Raw genomic sequence first — 20105 nt, 5'->3', positions numbered from 1 at the left:
CATTCAAATTTTGATAGTAAGAGTCGAGGAGTGGCCATCCTTATACACAGAAATGTACAATTCATAGAAACAACTGCCATAAAAGACAAACATGGTCGATACGTTATTGTAGCTGGGAAATTATTCAATATGCCAGTAGTGTTGGCAAATATATACGCACCCAATTGGGATAATGTTCAATTTTTTAAGGATTTGTTTTCGTTACTACCTAATTTGGACACAAATAATTTGATTTTGGGGGAGACTTGAATTGTGTCCTAGATTTAACTCTGGACCGCTCTAGCCCAACACCTAGTGTGCTAAGTAAATCTGCTCAATGCGTTAACTCCTTTTGTGAAACATATGGTATATTCGATCCATGGAGATACAGCGGGGAAAATAAGTATTTGACACATCAGCATTTACATCAGTAAGGGGATTTCTAAGTGGACCATTGACACAACATTTCCACCAGATGTTGCCATCAAGCCAAATATTGAATCCATACAAACAAATCAGAACATTGAAGTATACAAGTTAAACCATAATAAATAAAGTGAAATGACACAGGGAATAAGTATTGAATACATGAAGATAACAAGGGGCAAAATGACATAGAAAGCCAGGAGATCACCTGAAATCTGTCAGTATTGATAGAGAAATCCTGTCCCCTATCAGTACTAATTGATATCAGCTGCTTTAGTCCTAATTGATGGCCTATAAAGGCTCCTCATCACCCAGAAGGCACACAGGAAAGACTTCATGATGGGTAAAAGCAAAGAACTCTCTCAAGATCTTCGTAATCTTATCGTTGAAAAGCATCGTGATGGGAATGGTTATAGGTGCATTTCCAGAATGCTGAATGTTCCTGTGAGCACTGTGGGGGCCATTATCCGGAAATGGAAGGAGCATCAGTTCACCATAAACCTGCCACGATCAGGTGCTCCACGCAAGATCCCTGTCCGAGGAGTCCAAAGAATAATCAGGAGAGTTCTCCAAGAGCCAAGAACCACTCGGACAGAACTTCAGGAAGACCTTGCATCAGCAGGTACTGTTGTTTCAAAGAAAACTATAAGCAATGCACTGAACCGCCATGGCATCCATGCACGCTCACCACGCAAGACTCCATTGCTGAACAAAAAGCATGTCAAGGCTCGGTTAAAATTTGCGCAACAGCATTTGGAGAAGCCTGTGGATTATTGGGAGACTATAGTATGGTCAGATGAAAGCAAAATTGAACTTTTTGGCAGCCATTCTACACACCATGTTTGGAGAAGGAATGGCACTGCTCACCACCCCAAGAACACCATACCAACAGTTAAGTTTGGGGGTGGTAGCATCATGGTTTGGGGCTGCTTTTCAGCAAGGGGTACTGGCAGACTTCATATTATTGAAGGCAGGATGAATGGAGAGATGTACCGGGACATTCTGGATAAAAATCTGCTGCCATCTACCAGGAAGCTAAAAATGAAAAGAGGGTGGACATTTCAGCAAGACAATGATCCCAAACACAAGGCCAAGGTAACAATGAAGTGGTTTCAAAGAAAGAAAATCAAGTTGCTTGAATGGCCCAGTCAATCACCTGACCTAAATCCCATAGAAAATCTATGGAGAGAACTGAAGATTAAAGTTCATAAAAGAGGCCCAAGGAACCTTCAAGATTTAAAGACCGTTTGTGTGGAAGAATGGGCCAGAATCACTCCTGAGCAATGCAGACGACTGGTCTATCCATACAAGAGGCGTCTAGAAGCTGTAATCACCAACAAAGGCTTTTCTACAAAGTATTAAATAAAGTGTGTTCAATACTTATTCCCTGTGTCATTGCACTTTATTTAATATGATCCAACTTGTATACTTCAATGTTCTGATTTGTTTGTATGAATTCAATATTTGGCTTGATGGCAACATCTGGTGGAAATGTTGTGTCAATAGTCCACTTAGAAATCCCCTTACTGATGAAAATGCTGATGTGTCAAATACTTATTTTCCCCGCTGTATGCAAATCCGACTACCAGACAATACTCCTTTTATTCCCCGCCACACCAAACTTATACTAGAATTGATTATCTTTTGTTAGACAATAAATTGACCCCAATGGTAATGAATGTAGAATACCCTGGTATAGTACTATCTGACCATAGCCCGGTCACACTGAAACTTAAATTCCCTGACTATACACCACCTCAGAGGATGTGCGTCTTAATAGTAGATTGTTGGCTGATGATGATTTTAAAGAATTCATCAATTCGCAAATAGTTTTTTTCTTGGATCTTAATGATACTCCTGATATAAGCAGTGGCACTTTATGGAAATCATTAAAAGCGTATATACGCGGACAAATCATTTCATACAGTGCTGGTGAAAGGAAAAGAAGAATGAAACGTACCACAGAATTAATGAAAGCAATAAAAGAAGTTGACCGGGCAAATTCTATGACTCCATTTGAGGAGCTGCATAGAAAAAGGATTTTGCTCCAGACTGAATATGACATTCTGACAAGTCAGCGCGAGAAGGATTCATATCTTAGGTCAAGACAAGATCTCTATGAGCATGGTGAGCGCGCCGGTAAACTCCTGAGCTACCAGCTGAAACAATCAGCAGCTGCTGGTATGATAGTAGAGATAGGAGATAATGTGGGTAATAAAATTATAGATCAGAAGGGGATTAACAATCAATTTAAATCTTTTTATGAGGACTTGTATACCTCAGAAATAAATGATAGGGACCGAGTGAAGAATTTTTTTTGAAAACCTTGAAATACCACCACTAGAGGCAGCAGATAGAGATAGGTTAGAGGGACCCATATCTGCCACGGAGATAGACAAAGCAATTCGGAGTATGAAGACAGGAAAAGCACCGGGCCCTGATGGGTATCCAAGTGAGTTTTATAGAACATTTGCTCCCGCACTGATTCCCTTGCTTTGCAGAGTATTTAAGGAAGTTCTTGATAAAAAAAAGCTCTGCCCCAAACAATGTCACAGGCCTTGATCTCTGTACTCCTTAAGAAGAATAAGGACCCACTTAAATGTGAGTCATATCGCCCAGTAAGTTTACTTGGATGTGATTATAAAATACTGACCAAAGTACTGGCAGCTAGAATTGAGCTTGTTATAAGTAAGATAATACATCCTGATCAGACAGGGTTTGTTGCAGGTAGACAACTCTCCAGCAATCTCCGCCGTCTGTTCAATGTAGTATATACTGCTGAAGATAACATTATGCCAGAGATTGTGATATCCCTAGATGCCCACAAAGCCTTCAATAGAATAGAGTATTACTATCTATTTACGGCCCTCGAGAGATTCGGCTTTGGTCCAACATTTTGCTCGTGGATTAAAATAATTTATTCGAGCCCCCAGGCTATGGTGAGAACGAATAATATCATATCTGAACCCTTCTCTCTATTCCGGGGAACAAGACAGGGGTGCCCTTTGTCACCCCTGCTCTTTGATGTGGCAATTGAACCCCTTGCGATGATGCTGAGACAGGCTGCTGAATTGGTAGGGATACAAAGGGGGACACAAAACCATAGGCTGTCCTTATATGCTGACGATCTCCTCCTTTTCCTGTCAAACCCTGCCATTAGTATCCCGGTGGCCCTTGGTATTATCAAAGATTTTGGGAGGGTGTCGGGCTATAAAATTAATTTAGACAAAAGTGTTCTTTTCCCCATTAATAAACAGGCGAGGAAACTTTCTTTCCGGGCCTATCCCTTTGCAATACATAAGGATAGATTCACATATTTAGGTGTTAATGTAACTAGTAAGTATAAAGATTTACTGGACTATAACTTTAAAGTTGCACTGGACAAAGCAAAATTAGATATGGAAAGGTGGGCATCGCTCCCCTTATCATTAGCAGGGAAGGTAAATTCTGTTAAAATGAATATAATGCCACGGCTCCTCTATTTATTTCAGACGATACCGATTTTCATTCCTAAATAATTTTTTAAGAAATTGAACAAATGTACGTCTGCCTTTATTTGGAAAAAAACAGTCCCCAGGATAAGAAGGGAGTTTCTTGAGAGACAGAAAGAAGAGGGAGGCCTGGCTCTGCCGAACTATATGCACTATTATTTTGCTGCTAATATACATAAGTTGTTATTTTGGGTCAAAGAGTTAGATGAGGATGAAACCCCAATATGGGTTCATATGGAAAGGTATGTCTCTAGCCCAGTGTCCCTGCGCTCCCTGGTCTGCGCTCCTCTACCCTTGAGCAAACATCTTTACACAAACAACCCGGTGGCATCTAATTCTTTGAAAATTTGGACTCAATTCAGATCACATTTTAAAAACAGAAACGCCCTCCTATCTGCTCCCATCTATGGAAATCACTTGTTTCCCCCAGCCCTCGGGGGAACAGCCTTTAGGGAATGGCATAGAGCTGGGGTGGAATGTGTCAAACATCTTTTTAAAAATGGTACTTTTATGTCTGCTGCTCAACTGGAAAAGGACTATGGAATCTCCTCCAAGACTAATTACTTTAGATATTTCCAGGTTCGGGACTTTGTGAAAAAGTCATTCAGCCCCTCCCTCGAGCTTCCACAAAGCGGATGGATAGACGAGCTGATGGACACAGATCCGACTGCTAAGGGGACAATCTCCACGCTATATGCAAATATTCAGAATGTGGCTTCCCCCTCCCTGGACAATGTAAGAAGGAAATGGGAGGAAGAATTGGGGCTGGACATTTCAGAGGTTGACTGGGAGGGGCTGTAGATCTAGTACACTCTGCTTCTGTATGTGTAAGACACGGATTGATACAGTTCAAGGTGTTACACAGACTCCACTTGTCAAGGGAGAAACTGGCAAGAATGTACCAGGGGGCCGATCCGACCTGCCCCAGATGTAAACAGGTGCCAGCCAACTTATGCCACATGTTCTGGTCTTGTTCCAGGCTGAAAGACTTTTGGGCTAACATCTTTAGAACATTCTCATTCATTTATAATAAAGATATGGAACCAATGCCTCTGACAGCCATCTTTGGTGTGGCACTGAGGGAAACTCAACTAACAGCCTCTCAGAGGAAGGCAATAGCATTCACCTCATTGTTGGCTAGGAGATTGATTCTATTCAACTGGATAAAGGCAACACCGCCATCCCATAAACGCTGGGTGGAGGAGGTGATGGCACACCTCAAATTAGAACATCTCAGATTTACTATACAGGGCAACACCAAGAAATTCTTTAAGGTCTGGCAGCCTTTCATTTCCTATTCGGAAGATGAGTTTCCGTCTACTCCATAACTGGCAACTCCCCCCCCCCCTTTTATTTTATTTTTATTTTTTCTCTCTTTTCTCTGTCTGGGTATAGTTTTGTCTTACACTGTGTTGTAGGACTTGAGTTCGAGCTTTTCTGTATGAATGATATGTTTTCTGAAAACTCAATAAAAACACTTTGATTAATAGAATATTATGGGCAATAGTGATGTGTTGTTCGCGAACGAAATGGCTCTTAGAGCCGACTCTTTGAAGTGAACGACGCGAGCCGGCTCCTTATCGCGAGCCGTGGGGTTGTTTTTCTTTCTCTCACCCTCTCTCTCTCTCTCGCACCTTTTTTCCGCTTCACTCCGCATGCGAGGCTTGTACTTTGCGCTGGGAAGAGGGGGGAGGGGCAGTAGTTACACTTGCAGTAGCACAGGAACAGAGCGGGAGAGAAAGAGAGCCAGGGACAATAACGTCACATTAGAAAGGTATAGTAATCATCCACAACTATTTTCAGTTGCGGATGATAACGGATTCAGAAAGCTTATTCATGCAGGCCCATATGACAGAGAATATGCAAGCTCTTTTTGTTTTCATATTTTAATTTATATTTAATTGTGTTGTGGTTTGCAGTGTTTTGTGTTGTTTCACTTTAAAATTGTTTAAAGGAAAAAGCTGAAAATTTAAATTGTTAAAAGTTTAAAATGTAAATAGTTGGTTTTTGTATTATATGATTTATTTATTACATTTTATGTGGAGTGAATAAATAAAGTATATTTATGGTGGCCCTTAGAGACAAAGCACGTACAAACTCCAAAACACATAAAAATTCCAAAACACATAAAAACCCAGAAGCATGTACAAACTCAGAATCACGTACAAACTCCAAAACACGTAAAAAAAACTCAGAAGCACGTACAAACTCCAAAACACGTAAAAAACTCAGGAGCACGTACAAACTCAGAATCACGTACAAACTCCAAAACACGTAAAAACCCAGAAGCATGTACAAACTCTGAAGCACATACAAAAGACAACAGAAGTGCTCCAGGATGCTAGGGCGCAGTGTTGAGCTTTTGTTACCTAGTGGCTACACAAGCCAGGAAGTATCAACAATCGGATTTGGTGTGTGGTAGTAAGTCAAGTCAAGTCAAGTTGGCTTTATTGTCACTTCAACCATATACAGTTAGTACACAGTGAAGCAAAACAATGTTCCTCCAGGACCAAGGTGCTACATGCAACATAAATTTACAACATAAATTAACAGAAAACACTAAACTAGCTAACTAAGAGGCCTAGTTAGCTGGCTAGCAGAGACAAGACAGACTGACCTAACATAAATTACACCATAAATTAACAAAAACTAACTAACTATCTAAGGAAGACTTTTTTTTTTTCTTTTTGTTAACAGACAGCAGACAACAAAGTGCACGTGTAAATGTGCAAACAAGAGCAGCAAAGTGACAGTGTGACAAAAAAACACAACGTAACATAATAAGGTTTTGTGATGATGAGTTGAGGTAGTGGAGGAACAGTAAACATTCCTTAGTGTAGCAGCAAAAATTAGGAAGTAAAGAAGTTAGTGCAAAAAGTCCAGTAATAATATTGTGCAAAAGAGCATTTACAGGTTGGTGTGTACGATAGTTTGGTGGTGTAGGTCAGTGTGTTTGCGCTTGTGTTGATTAGTCAGTCCAGTCTCAATGTTTTGAGGTAGTTGAGTTAAGCTGAGTGATAATGTTTGTGTGTGTGTGTGTGTTTATCAGTCCAGTCCCTTTTTGCTGAGGAGACAGATGGCTTGTGGAAAAAAGCTGTTGCACAGTCTGGATGTCTGTGCCCGAATGCTTCGGTACCTTTTTCCAGATGGCAGGAGTGTGAAGAGTGTGTGAGAGGGGTGTGTCCGATCAGCCACAATGCTGGTGGCTTTGCGAATGCAGCGTGTGGTGTAGATGTCCTCAATAGAGGGGAGAGAGACCCCGATGATCTTCTCTGCTGTTCCCACTATCCGCTGTAGGGTCTTGCGGTTCGATATGGCACAGTTCCCAAACCAGACAGTGATGCAGCCACTCAGGATGCTCTCGATAGTTCCTCTATAGAAGGTGGTCAGGATCGGTGGTGGAAGCTGGGCCTTTCTCAGTCTTCTCAGAAAGAAGAGATGCTGTTGGGCTTTCTTGTGCAGGGAGCTGGTGTTGAGGGACCAGCCGAGGTCCTTCTCCAGGTGGCTGCCCAGGAATTTGGTGCTGTCGACGATCTCCACAGAGGAGCCGTTGATGCTCAGCAGCCACATGCGCCGTGTGTCGCCACTGTCCTTGAAGTGGTTGTGGATTCTCTGGGCGTGTGCGCGCTTCGCCTCTCTGATGGCCCGAGAAAGTTCGGCGCCACTCCGATAATGAAAACCGTGGTGAATTCCCGTGGTAAATAAAAAGGTCTGCATCTAACAGTCACAAACTCCACCAGCGATGAGCAATAACTAGAAACTAGCACAGAGTTCTTGCACCATTTCGCGTTGATGTAAACACACAAGCCGCCACCGCGAGTCTTACCGCACAGAGCTGCATTTCTGTCACCGTGAAACGAGGCCAGCCCGTTTAGCTGAAACAGGTAAATGAACTTTTTTTAAAAAAAACTATTTGAATATATGTGAGTGCTTGTCTATAAATACACAAACAATACACATATGCTTTCAATTGTGTAATTTAAGTGATCTAGGTAGCTCTGTTTTGGAAGTTCAGTTAACGCTAGAAATGTGTTTTGGAGTTTGTACGTGCTTTTTGGAGTTTGTATATGCTTTAGAGTTTGCACGTGCTTTGTCTCTAGGGGCCACCGCATATATTTATATATAAACATATATAAATAAAACCACTTTTTTACATTAGTAATTCCTTTTGTGCATAATTTTATATTATTGTTGATAATAAATTAATTAAAGCAACAAAACAACCTGAAGAGCCGGTTCTTTTTAGTGAGCCGAGCCGAAAGAGCCGGATCTCTAAAAAGAGCGGGAAATCCCATCACTAATGGGCAACAGTATGGAACGCTGTACTGAGATGATGTGCAACCTTAACTAATGCTGTTTCCGTACTTTGATAAGTTGTGAAACTTGACTGAAACTATTCTAATTTTATATTTGTTTTATGTCTTATGTTTTTATGATTACGTAAACTGCATGCTTTAATGTTACTTTTATTATTCTGCTGTGTACAGTGTCCTTGAGTGTTCTGAAAGGCGCCTTTTAAATAAAATGTATTATTATCATTTTTAATAAAATCAATCCTCTGTAGATGATCAGTTACTTGTTTTAGGACTATTCTTTCAAAAATTTGAGAAAGAGTTGACAAATCTAATATTAATGTTAGGCCAATTTTCAAAAGGTTGAAGACTGGCCTAGAACTAGCTAAGACAGCGGGATCAAGTGATAGCTTTGTAAGTAATGGTTTAACTAGTGGAACATCAAAACCCTGTGGTACACAGCCCATTAATAAAGACAGATTGATCATTTTTTAAGACTCAATCATTAACTAATGGTAGGACATCTTTGATCACTCTTATATAAGGTTGGAGCAGAGACAGATTGTACTGACCAAGATCATTGGTAACTTTGTAGGTGCCATCAGCAAACACCCAGAAGAAGACTCCTTTAGCACTGCGGATTGACTGTCCCCCTTTATCCACTCTGGTTGCTATGAACACACCACCAGCATTCATCTTCTCCATGAAGACGTCACATGTCACTGTCAGGCTCTGCCTGTATAAAATAACAATGTAACAGGGTGGAGAAAAAAAAAAATATTTTGTGTGTCTGTGTGTGTCTGCCTACCTCCTGAGCCACAGACACCCCATGAATTACTTTAGTTGGGTTAGTGATAGTAGTGACTAACCCAACTAAGGTAATCATAGTAGTCACAGGACTACTCACCAGTAATAGTCTCCGATGACACTAATGGTCTGATCAGCATCCGTTGCCCATGTGATGGGCCTTTCTGTTAGAACCTGTCTTAAGGTGAAAACGTGAGGTCCAGGATCAGTCAGGTTAATGTAGTACTCAAACACTCCTGTCTGATCAGCAAAGTATGGAGCTTCTGAAAAAGGTGGGCTTCCTATACATACACAGAAGCAGATTTAAAATAAAGGTCACATTTTATGTCATTTTAATGGACGTTAAAAATTCGGTGAGTTTTGGGTTCATGCACATGGTTAACTTACGAACATCAAAGTCATCCTTGTACACTTTAGGAAAGCGAGCTGAGGGAGGTGGGTCGGGATAGCTGCCTTTGCTTCCTGTGCTAACAGTGGTCAGTGTGTAAACCTCGTCTTCAGCCAGATTCAGGGTAAACGAGCCATCTACAAGCTAATGTCATATAAAGACAGTGTTACAGTTGACAAACTGGTGCCCACATATCACTGAGGTGCATCTTTCTTCAGAGTGTAAACAGCACCTTCAGGGGTTTTAGTTTCTCAAAAAAGGAGTGCTTGTTCGTCTTAAAGTCAAACTGTGACCGCCACACTTGGAGCTCTTTAATGGATGCCTAAGAAGAAATAAATAATCTTGAACATGAGAGATGTACAAGTCAGAAACTCTAAGCAAGATTCAAGAAGATAACATGAACTTACAATAGACCCCTTTAGCCAGAAAGTTGCATTTTGGGATGTTACATTAAAGGGAGGTAGTGGAGGTCTTATGCACACTGAATGATTGTGAGTCTATAAAGGAAACAAAAAGCTTTGTTAAAAGGAGCATTCATGTGTGTGTGTGTGTGTGTGTGTGTGTGTGTGTGTGTGTGTGTGTGTGTAACTAACTTACCATTGTTTCTATGACAACAGTGAGATTTCCCTTCCCATCAGTCAAGGCAATATAGCTTCCACCTTGTGCCAGATGTCCAACAGTCTGCAGGTAGGTCCATCCTGGCTGGGTGAACTGTGTGGTGTGGGCTGCAAGGAAAACATTTGAAAACAAAGGGTTACAAAACAATCACTCAGCCAGACCTAACAACTACCAAACTAATTCACTTCTAAAAAAAAATCAGATTGCTTTCATGCCAAAACTTTCGCCAACCCATCAAATCTGTCTCACAAGTGAGATGTCTTCTAATTACATGCAGTCTACCCCATCAGTATGCAACATACAGTCAACACTAAAAATGCAGTGACATAATGAATTATATTTACTCAGAACCTTAAGGGTTAGTGTCATGATTTCTGGATTTAAAAGTACACTGCTGACCTTTATGACCACTGACCACTCTCTAATAACTTTGCTATTATGAGAAATGTTATGTTGATCTGAAACACATTTTCAAACTATCTGTCTCTGTATGCAGACCCGTGATCCAAATTGGAGACTCGACCACATAGTTGTCACTCCAGGGCTCCTCAGCTGTCATGAGCCCGTCCCTGCCGAATGGGAGATCCTCATAATAACTGGCCACCAGATTCCAGGAGATGGTGCTGGAGGAAGGATCACAGTCATATTAACCACATTGTTCAACATTAAGGCTTAACAGTCTGTCCAAAGCATGTATTCACCAAGTTTACACTTTATTCTAACTAAAAATAAACTTACCATCAAACTGATTAAAATTCAATAAATTTAAAAACATTCTGTGTAATGCTTAATATTTTTGCTGGCATGTACTGCTTGTTTTTTAACTTACGCAGTCATTTGTCCATTGACATAGTTCTGGTTGAGGATACGAGCCCAACAACCTCCTCCCACCTCATTGTTAAAGGTGCTGTAGTCCTCTGACGACCACAGCTTCTTCTGTGTCTTCAGGGCCTCTGTTATTGTGGTGGTACCCGGGTAGTGAGCCCTGATCACCACATACAAAAGTCAAGTCAAGTCAAAATTAATTTCTATAGCACATTTGAAAGACTAGTGTACCGCAATGCGGGCAGAACAAGGAACAAGTAGTACAGTTACAATTAAAATTACATTGCATGGTGTAGTGCAGGACACTTGCCATCCCCAAGTTGAACAGGTGTGTTTTAAGCATGATTTGAACGACTGAGTTGATTCCAATTTACGGATATCAACGGGGAGATTATTCCAGAGTCTAGGGGCGGTAATGTCAAAGGCATGGTCACCTCTTGTTTTTTTTTTTGGTTTTTTTTTTTCCTTTCTTTATTCAAATCAGGCAACAAAGTATATATCTCATTTACATTGACATAGTTTTTTTTTTTTTTTTCCCTTTTCCCTTCCCCTCCGCTCTTTTTTCCCCTTCCCTTCCTTCCTCTCCCCATCCTTTTTACATAAAATATAATTACCATTATATAAACAATCATATCTATGTCTATACATACACATTTATTATCCTAAATAAGTATATTCAAAGGAGGGAGAGAGGGAAAAAAAAAAAAAAAAAAAAAAAAACAAACCAAATCAAACGAACCGCCCCCCCCCCAAAAAAAAAAAAAAAAAAAAAAAAAAAAAAAAAAAAAAAACAACACCTGCGTAGACCCATATATATAATCTTGGGGCAGATATGGGAGGAGGCCATACCTCCCAGTTTTACTTATTAAAGTAATCTATAAAGGGTTGCCAAATTAGGTAAAACTGTTTAACATTATCTCTTAATGAAAATTTAATTTTCTCCAACTGTAAATGATACATTGTGTCTCTTAATAAAGCAGAATGAGTATAAGGCGTCTTGCAAGCAATGTTATAAAACTCAGAGCACGAATTTGTTTATTATTTAAGTTTTTAACTGTAGCTACACCAAATAGTGCCATTACTGGGTCTGGGGGGAGCTTTTTTTCTAAAAATATCAGACAAAGTTTTAAATATTTTAGACCAGTAGGTAGCGATATTAGGACATGTCCAAAACATATGTGACAATGAGGCAGAATTCTGGCCACATCGATCTCATCTTGAGTCAGCCCCTGGAAACATCCTTGAAACCTTCAATTTAGACAGATGGAGCCTATGCAAGACCTTAAATTGTAGTAGTCCGTGCCTGCAGCAGACAGAAGTGGAGTGAACCAGTTCTTGTGCCTTAGTCCATTGATCTTTAGTGATGTTAGTAGCCAGTTCTTCACTCTAAGCATTTCTCAAGTGGTCCAATGTAGTTGTACTGTCTATTTGCAAAAGTTGGTTGTAGATCCTAGAAATAGCTCCTTTCTTTAGCGGGTTCATTAAGAATAGATCATCTGAAACTAGCTTTTGTGGTTCATTGGAAAAGGATGGAAACGTTTCTTTAATAAAATGACGTATTTGTAAATACTTGAAAAAATCTCTGTTTTCTATGGAAAATTTTTGCTGAAGTTGTTGAAACGAAGGAAAAAGATTATCAATAAACAGATCCTTGATTGTGTGTATCCCTTTGGAAATCCATAGCTGGAATGTTGATCCTGAGAGCAATGTGTATGCTTGATTATGAATTAATGGTGTAAAGATTGAACATTGACGCCAATGAAAATGCTTTCTAATTTGAGACCAAATTTTTAGTGAGTCAGACACTACCGGATTTTTACATTTATGCTTACCCAGATCTGAGTTTGAATGAACCAAAGATTTAAGAGTATTGGAGAAAAAAGTCATACTTTCCATCCGTTCCCAATCAGGTCTATGTTCCCCGCCCCAGAATGACATACAACGTATATTACAGGCCCAATAATAAAACTGAAAACAAGGCAACCCCATTCCTCCTGTAATCTTGGCTCTTTGGAGAAATATCTTTTTTATTCTGAGTGTCTTTTTGTTCCAGATAAACTGAGAGATTAACTGGTCTATTTTCTTAATAAAAGTTTTTGTGATCAATATTGGGATACATTGAAACATAAATAAAAATTTGGGTAAAGTGCTCATCCTAATGAAATTTACTCGGCCAGCAACCGAGATGGGCAGTTTAAGACAGTCTTTCCAAGTTCTGTTCAGTTTGATGGTATAAATTAATAAAATTATGTTTAAAAAGGCCAGAGAATTCACGGGTTACAGTTATTCCAAGATATTTGAAGGTATCTGAGATTGTAAAAGGAAACGAGATCAATGTAGCGCTATCTAATTTTTCTAAAGAACTAATCGGAAACAATATGCTTTTTGTTAAGTTGATTTTGTATCCAGAAATTTTCCCAAATTCAGTTAAAACTGTCATAATTTTTGGCAATGATTTAGTAGGGTCAGTGATATATAGCAACAAATCATCTGCATAGAGAGACACCTTATGTTCTACACCAAATCTCCTTATTCCTTTATAATCTTTTGTAGAGCGTAATTGAATGGCAAGAGGTTCTATGACAAGTGCAAATAGCAATGGGGACAAAGGGCACCCTTGTCTTGTAGAGCGGTGGAGGAGGAAAGGACTAGAAGATATATTATTTGTATTAACCTTAGGCCTTAGGCCTTTTGTGTAAAGCAGCTTAACAAAGAAGATATAATTAGGGCCTATGCCATACTTTGACAGGGTCGAGAAGAGGAAATCCCACTCAACCCTGTCAAAGGCCTTCTCCGCATCTAATGAGAGTAGTATTTCAGATTGATCAGAAGTATTATGTGTATATATAATATTGAATAGCCTTCTAATATTAAAAGATAACCGTCTATTTTTTACAAATCCCATTTGGTCCTTTGACACAACTGTTGGGAGAACTATCTCTAATCGCATAGCCAGAATTTTTGCCAATATTTTATTATCTACGTTCAATAGACTTATTGGTCTGTACGAACCAGGTTCCAAAGGATCCTTACCAGGCTTGTGGATTAGAGAGATAGTGCTATCATACATGGTTGAAGGTAAGCATCCTTTAGTTAGAGCTTCGTTATATACCTCCAAAAGAACGGGTGAAATTTGTTCACTAAAGGTCTTATAGAATTCAGCACTATACCCATATGGACCGGGACTTTTTGAGCACTGCATACTTTGAATAGCCTGATTTATCTCCCTTAATGTTATTGGTTGTTCTAACAATAGTTTGTGTTCTATATTGATAGATGGAACTTGAATAGAATCAAAAAAACTTTCGATTATGTTTGGATCTTTTTTTAAGTCTGAAGAGTAAAGTGCTTTATAATATTCTCGGAATACATCATTAATTCTCTTTGGGTCAGTTGTTAATTGCCCTGCACTAGTTCTTATTTCTGTAATCAGTCTTGAAGCTGCAACTTCTTTAATTTGCCTTGCTAGTAAACTACCTGTTTTTTCCCCGTGTTCATAGTACTTATGTTGAAGTTGTGTAAGTAATCTTATCGTGTCATTTGTATAAAGCAATTTAAGTTCTGTCTGCAATGAGACCTTATTTTTATAAAGTTTAGATGAAGGAGAGATAGCATATTCCTTGTCTATTTCTAAAAGTTCCATTGTTATGTTTAACTCTCTTTCTTTTCGTTGCTTATTCCTATAGCTACTCAATGAGATAATTTGGCCTCTCAAGTAGGCTTTTAATGTGTCCCATAGTATGGATCTCGTAACTTCAAGTGTGTCATTTATTGAAATAAATAGCTTGATTTGATCCTTTATTTCATTTACTAAGATATTATCTAACAGCAAACCATTATTAAATCTCCATTTTGGTGCAGTAGCTCTATCTCCTTTTGCTAGTTGTAGCAATACTGGACTATGGTCAGATAAAACTATTGCCTTATAGTCACAACTTTGGATCTGTGTATGAAATCTATAATCTATTAAGAAAAAGTCTATTCTAGAATAAGTATGATGAACAGAAGAGAAAAATGAAAATTGCTTAGAGTTAGGGGAAATAGCTCTAAATGGATCTATCAGTTTATATGTCTTCATAAATTCTTGAATAGTTTTCACAGATTTTGATTTAAATACTGATCTTTGTAATGATCTATCAAGACTAGAATCCAAAACGAAATTAAAATCGCCACCAATTATCAGTTTATGGGTGTCCATGTTAGGTAAAGAGGATATAAATGATTTAATAAAACCTGCATCATCAACATTAGGGGCATAAATATTTGCTAGTGTAACCTGATTGTTATAAAGTTTCCCTGTAACTATGATATAACGTCCACGAGGGTCCGATAATACTTTTGACGCTATGAAGGGAATCCCTTTTTTGATAATAATGGCTGCACCTCTATTCTTAGCTGTAAAGTTAGAATGAAATACCTGCCCAATCCATCTGCTACGTAGCTTCTGATGATCCTGATTTCTCAAATGGGTTTCCTGCAAATATCCTATATCTGTCCCCAGTTTTTTAAGGTGTGCTAGAATATTGCCCCGCTTAACAGCACTATTGAGTCCTTTACAATTCCATGACACAAAATTTACTAGGTTTTTATAATTATCAATAACCACTATTTAACTTATAAATAAAGATTTGCAACCCAATTAAACCCTTTCCCCCCTCCTTTTTTAATAAAATGGCCTCCAAACAAAATACAAACAAAAGTGCAGGTGAGAACCCAAACAAAAAACCCCACAAAAACAGTCCCTACTTCCTCTCTGCTCCTCCCTGACCAAAGCGCTCCAACAGAGCTTGGACAGAGAGGGGACTCCATACAACAAAAGTATTTAAGTCTCAACTCAGAGAGAGATATGAGCATCTGACTTACCACTAAGCTCCTAAAGAATTATATTATTCTTATCCAGTTTAATTTTGATAAAGCACACTCACAGTAATAATAATATCAATAATAATAATAAAATTAATAAATAAAGGGAAAAAAAAAAAGTAGTTCAGGCTCTGCCATTACCCTTAATCCCTATTATGATGGTTTACATACAAGAAGAGATTACATTGGTAAGAGAATAAACATCATCTTGTAACTTAAATTACCTTAATATTAATCAATTTAAATATTAACTATGAATTTTCTTGCGAACACATTCTAATTCATTCTCCTTCTATAAACTTATTCCTTCTCTCAAAACAGAACAAAGAAAGGAAGAAGATGTAAAAATATCCTCAACAGCATAACAATATATTTCACCTGAATAAGAGTTTATCAACTCAGTCAGTGAGTGTGACCATCCAGTAATGTCTTTCTCGATCAGCTGGCCAGCGCCTCCTATTCAGTTTCATCTTCCAATGTGATCAGCTTGTTGGACAAGATAAATTTCTCAGCCGCTTGGGCGTCGGTAAACGTGTATCTGGAGCAGTTTGCCGTAATCACCAATTTGGCTGGATAATACAGGCTGTATTGGATGCCAGCGCTGCGGAGTTTCTGCTTCAGTTGATTGAAGGTTGCTTGCATCCGCCCAACCTCAGGACTTATATCGGGGAAAATATAAACTGGAGACCCCTGGAAGTGTAAGTTTCCTTTATTACGAGACAGTCTCAGGATCTTCTCCTTGTCTGTGAAGTAGTGCAATCAGATAATAATGGGCCTCGGTCGTTCCCCGCTGCGTGGTTTGGGGATAAGGCTTCTGTGAGCTCGATCAATAACAATAGGGGAGTCAAAGTTGTCTGCTCCGAGGACCTCCGCCAGAAACTTTGCGGCAAAATCGGTGATGTTATTCGTTTCTGCGCCTTCTGCAACACCAACTATTCTGATATTCTGTCTGCGACTTCTATCTTCTAAGTTAGTGCATTTTTCTTGTAGCTTCTGATGGTCTGCCTTTAGAGACATATAGGACTTTTCCAGTGTTGTCAGCCTGTCAGTCGTGTCACTCAGGGACTTCTCCATCTCTTTCTGTGTGCTCGCTGCCTCTGCTTGCATAGTGAACAGCTGTTCAACTTTTCCCATGAGTTCGTCTCGGGTGGTTTTAATATCTGCTTGAGCTTCTTCTCGCAACACAGATATATCACTGCTGATTCCTTTATGTAGACTACCCAACTGGATTTTAATGCTGTCCAAACTGTCTTCATACGGTTTCAGTCCTGCACGTATTTCTGCTCGCAGCGTTCCCACAGATATAGGCGCTTCCTCCCCCATCTCCACATTAGCATTAGCTTTAGCTTTAGTTGCTTCGCCATATTCCCCGCTCGAGATGGTCGAATCGATGTCTATGGTCTTTTGTGTGTATTTTCTGGTCTTCTTAGTATCCATTTTAGCGTGGCTTCAGCTAACCAAGAATTAAGTAGTCTGGACAAATGCAATATTTAAAAATAATAAGCGGAGCTGAACGCACCCACTACTTCACTCCATGCGGCCGGAAGCGGAAGTCCCTCTGGTTTTTAAACAAGACCTCGGCTGCATTACGAGCAGTTGGCTGGAGGATCTTAGTGCTCTCTTTGGGTTGTACAGATCAAGGAGATCACTTAGGTAGCTAGGGGCCAGGTTATTTAGAATTTTGAAAGTGAGCAGAAGGATTTTGAAATCAATGCAATATTTGACGGGAAGCCAGTGTAAGTTAGCGAGGGTAGGGGTGATGTGCTCATGCCTTCTAGTGCCAGTTAAGAGGCATGCTGCCACATTTCGGACTAATTGCAGGCGCTGAAGGAGGGAGAGTTGGAGGCCCAAGTAAAGAGAGTTGGAATAGTCCCATCTGGACATACAAAAGGTCAAACTTGGTGATCACAGTTCAGATTTCTGTATTCAAGCTGTTCCCATACAGCAAAAAAACAAAAAACAAAAGTAGCTACAAAAGGAGTTAAAGCTGAGTATCAAACAGTCACAGATTGTAAAGCCTGTATTTTATAGCTTGTGAAGCAAACAGTTATGTCTATTTGTCAAGGTTATATAGTGGATTGTCATTTATGCTTAGAAATATCTACTCATACAAACAAATCAGAACATTGAAGTATACAAGTTGGATCATATTAAATAAAGTGCAATGACACAGGGAATAAGTATTGAACACACTTTATTTAATACTTTGTAGAAAAGCCTTTGTTGGTGATTACAGCTTCTAGACGCCTCTTGTATGGATAGACCAGTCGTCTGCATTGCTCAGGAGTGATTCTGGCCCATTCTTCCACACAAACGGTCTTTAAATCTTGAAGGTTCCTTGGGCCTCTTTTATGAACTTTAATCTTCAGTTCTCTCCATAGATTTTCTATGGGATTTAGGTCAGGTGATTGACTGGGCCATTCAAGCAACTTGATTTTCTTTCTTTGAAACCACTTCATTGTTACCTTGGCCTTGTGTTTGGGATCATTGTCTTGCTGAAATGTCCACCCTCTTTTCATTTTTAGCTTCCTGGTAGATGGCAGCAGATTTTTATCCAGAATGTCCCGGTACATCTCTCCATTCATCCTGCCTTCAATAATATGAAGTCTGCCAGTACCCCTTGCTGAAAAGCAGCCCCAAACCATGATGCTACCACCCCCAAACTTAACTGTTGGTATGGTGTTCTTGGGGTGGTGAGCAGTGCCATTCCTTCTCCAAACATGGTGTGTAGAATGGCTGCCAAAAAGTTCAATTTTGCTTTCATCTGACCATACTATAGTCTCCCAATAATCCACAGGCTTCTCCAAATGCTGTTGCGCAAATTTTAACCGAGCCTTGACATGCTTTTTGTTCAGCAATGGAGTCTTGCGTGGTGAGCGTGCATGGATGCCATGGCGGTTCAGTGCATTGCTTATAGTTTTCTTTGAAACAACAGTACCTGCTGATGCAAGGTCTTCCTGAAGTTCTGTCCGAGTGGTTCTTGGCTCTTGGAGAACTCTCCTGATTATTCTTTGGACTCCTCGGACAGGGATCTTGCGTGGAGCACCTGATCGTGGCAGGTTTATGGTGAACTGATGCTCCTTCCATTTCCGGATAATGGCCCCCACAGTGCTCACAGGAACATTCAGCATTCTGGAAATGCACCTATAACCATTCCCATCACGATGCTTTTCAACGATAAGATTACGAAGATCTTGAGAGAGTTCTTTGCTTTTACCCATCATGAAGTCTTTCCTGTGTGCCTTCTGGGTGATGAGGAGCCTTTATAGGCCATCAATTAGGACTAAAGCAGCTGATATCAATTAGTACTGATAGGGGACAGGATTTCTCTATCAATACTGACAGATTTCAGGTGATCTCCTGGCTTTCTATGTCATTTTGCCCCTTGTTATCTTCATGTATTCAATACTTATTCCCTGTGTCATTTCACTTTATTTATTATGGTTTAACTTGTATACTTCAATGTTCTGATTTGTTTGTATGGATTCAATATTTGGCTTGATGGCAACATCTGGTGGAAATGTTGTGTCAATGGTCCACTTAGAAATCCCCTTACTGATGTAAATGCTGATGTGTCAAATACTTATTTTCCCCGCTGTATATGCTTAGAGTTTTATAATCAATGTCGTGTTGGTAGAGGTTTGATCCTTAGTAGTCTGTGGACACTCTGTGTGCATCCCAGAGCACTCTGGGATGCACACACAACTTAAGGTCAGGAGAGAGGTTATATCTGCTCTTACTGATATATGGTATAGCAAACGCACGTATATCTGTTTAAGTCTAAGTGCCTTTTGTTTAGATGATCTGCTGGACTTCCAGACCAGCAGGTTTAGGGAAGTCATTTATGGGGTCACACACTGACCCCCCCCACCACACACACAAACACACTTACACAACGCACAGGCAAGGTACTCTTTGTGTGTATGTAGACGTCATATGTTAATGAACCTATGTATATTCATGTAACCACAATAAAAGAAGTGCTATGGCTGAGAGTCTGACGGAGGTCAAGTGGGTGGAATGACACTTGGCTCCAGGCAGGCCTCCCTCATGCATGAGTAACACAAAGAACTTTGCCTACTTGTGTCTTGCTTTTGCTTTGTAGTAAGTTGTCCTTAACGTTCCAGCGAATAGGTTTATGCTACAAACCTATCACTATTACTTCTGTTCCTTGAAGGAGAGGAACGAGGTACAACACATAAGTATGGGATATCATGCCCTCACGTGTCCTGTCTGAGGAAACCTTTATTCACGCCTTTAAGTCAGATGACCCGTGATGACATGCGTATAGCACCGCCTGCACATATAACCGCTGTCATCACAGACATCCCTCAGTTCGATAGCCGCTCTTCACCGAGCCAAACTGCTCAGTGGGGCCACCTTGTGTTGTACCAAGTGAATCAACTGAAAGGGAAC

General features: G+C 39.8%; 1 protein-coding gene across 2 annotated transcripts in view; it reads right to left on the bottom strand.

The window, feature by feature from the left end:
• The window catches only part of galcb (galactosylceramidase b), a 53755-nt gene that overhangs the window by 9790 nt on the left and 23860 nt on the right, over positions 1-20105 (bottom strand). For both annotated transcript variants that reach the window (XM_040049144.1, XM_040049143.1), the window contains exons 8-15: positions 10831-10986; positions 10500-10624; positions 9981-10108; positions 9791-9880; positions 9616-9705; positions 9383-9527; positions 9096-9276; positions 8761-8924 (exon numbers count right to left, since the gene is read on the bottom strand). In XM_040049144.1, the coding sequence (XP_039905078.1) occupies positions 8761-8924; positions 9096-9276; positions 9383-9527; positions 9616-9705; positions 9791-9880; positions 9981-10108; positions 10500-10624; positions 10831-10986 (1079 nt within the window). The remainder of the gene's footprint in view (positions 1-8760; positions 8925-9095; positions 9277-9382; positions 9528-9615; positions 9706-9790; positions 9881-9980; positions 10109-10499; positions 10625-10830; positions 10987-20105) is intronic.

Source organism: Simochromis diagramma, unplaced genomic scaffold (assembly GCF_900408965.1).
Source record: "Simochromis diagramma unplaced genomic scaffold, fSimDia1.1 OVJJ01000426.1, whole genome shotgun sequence".
Classification (NCBI taxonomy): Eukaryota; Metazoa; Chordata; class Actinopteri; order Cichliformes; family Cichlidae; genus Simochromis; species Simochromis diagramma.
This window is presented reverse-complemented; position numbering and strand designations above follow the sequence as displayed.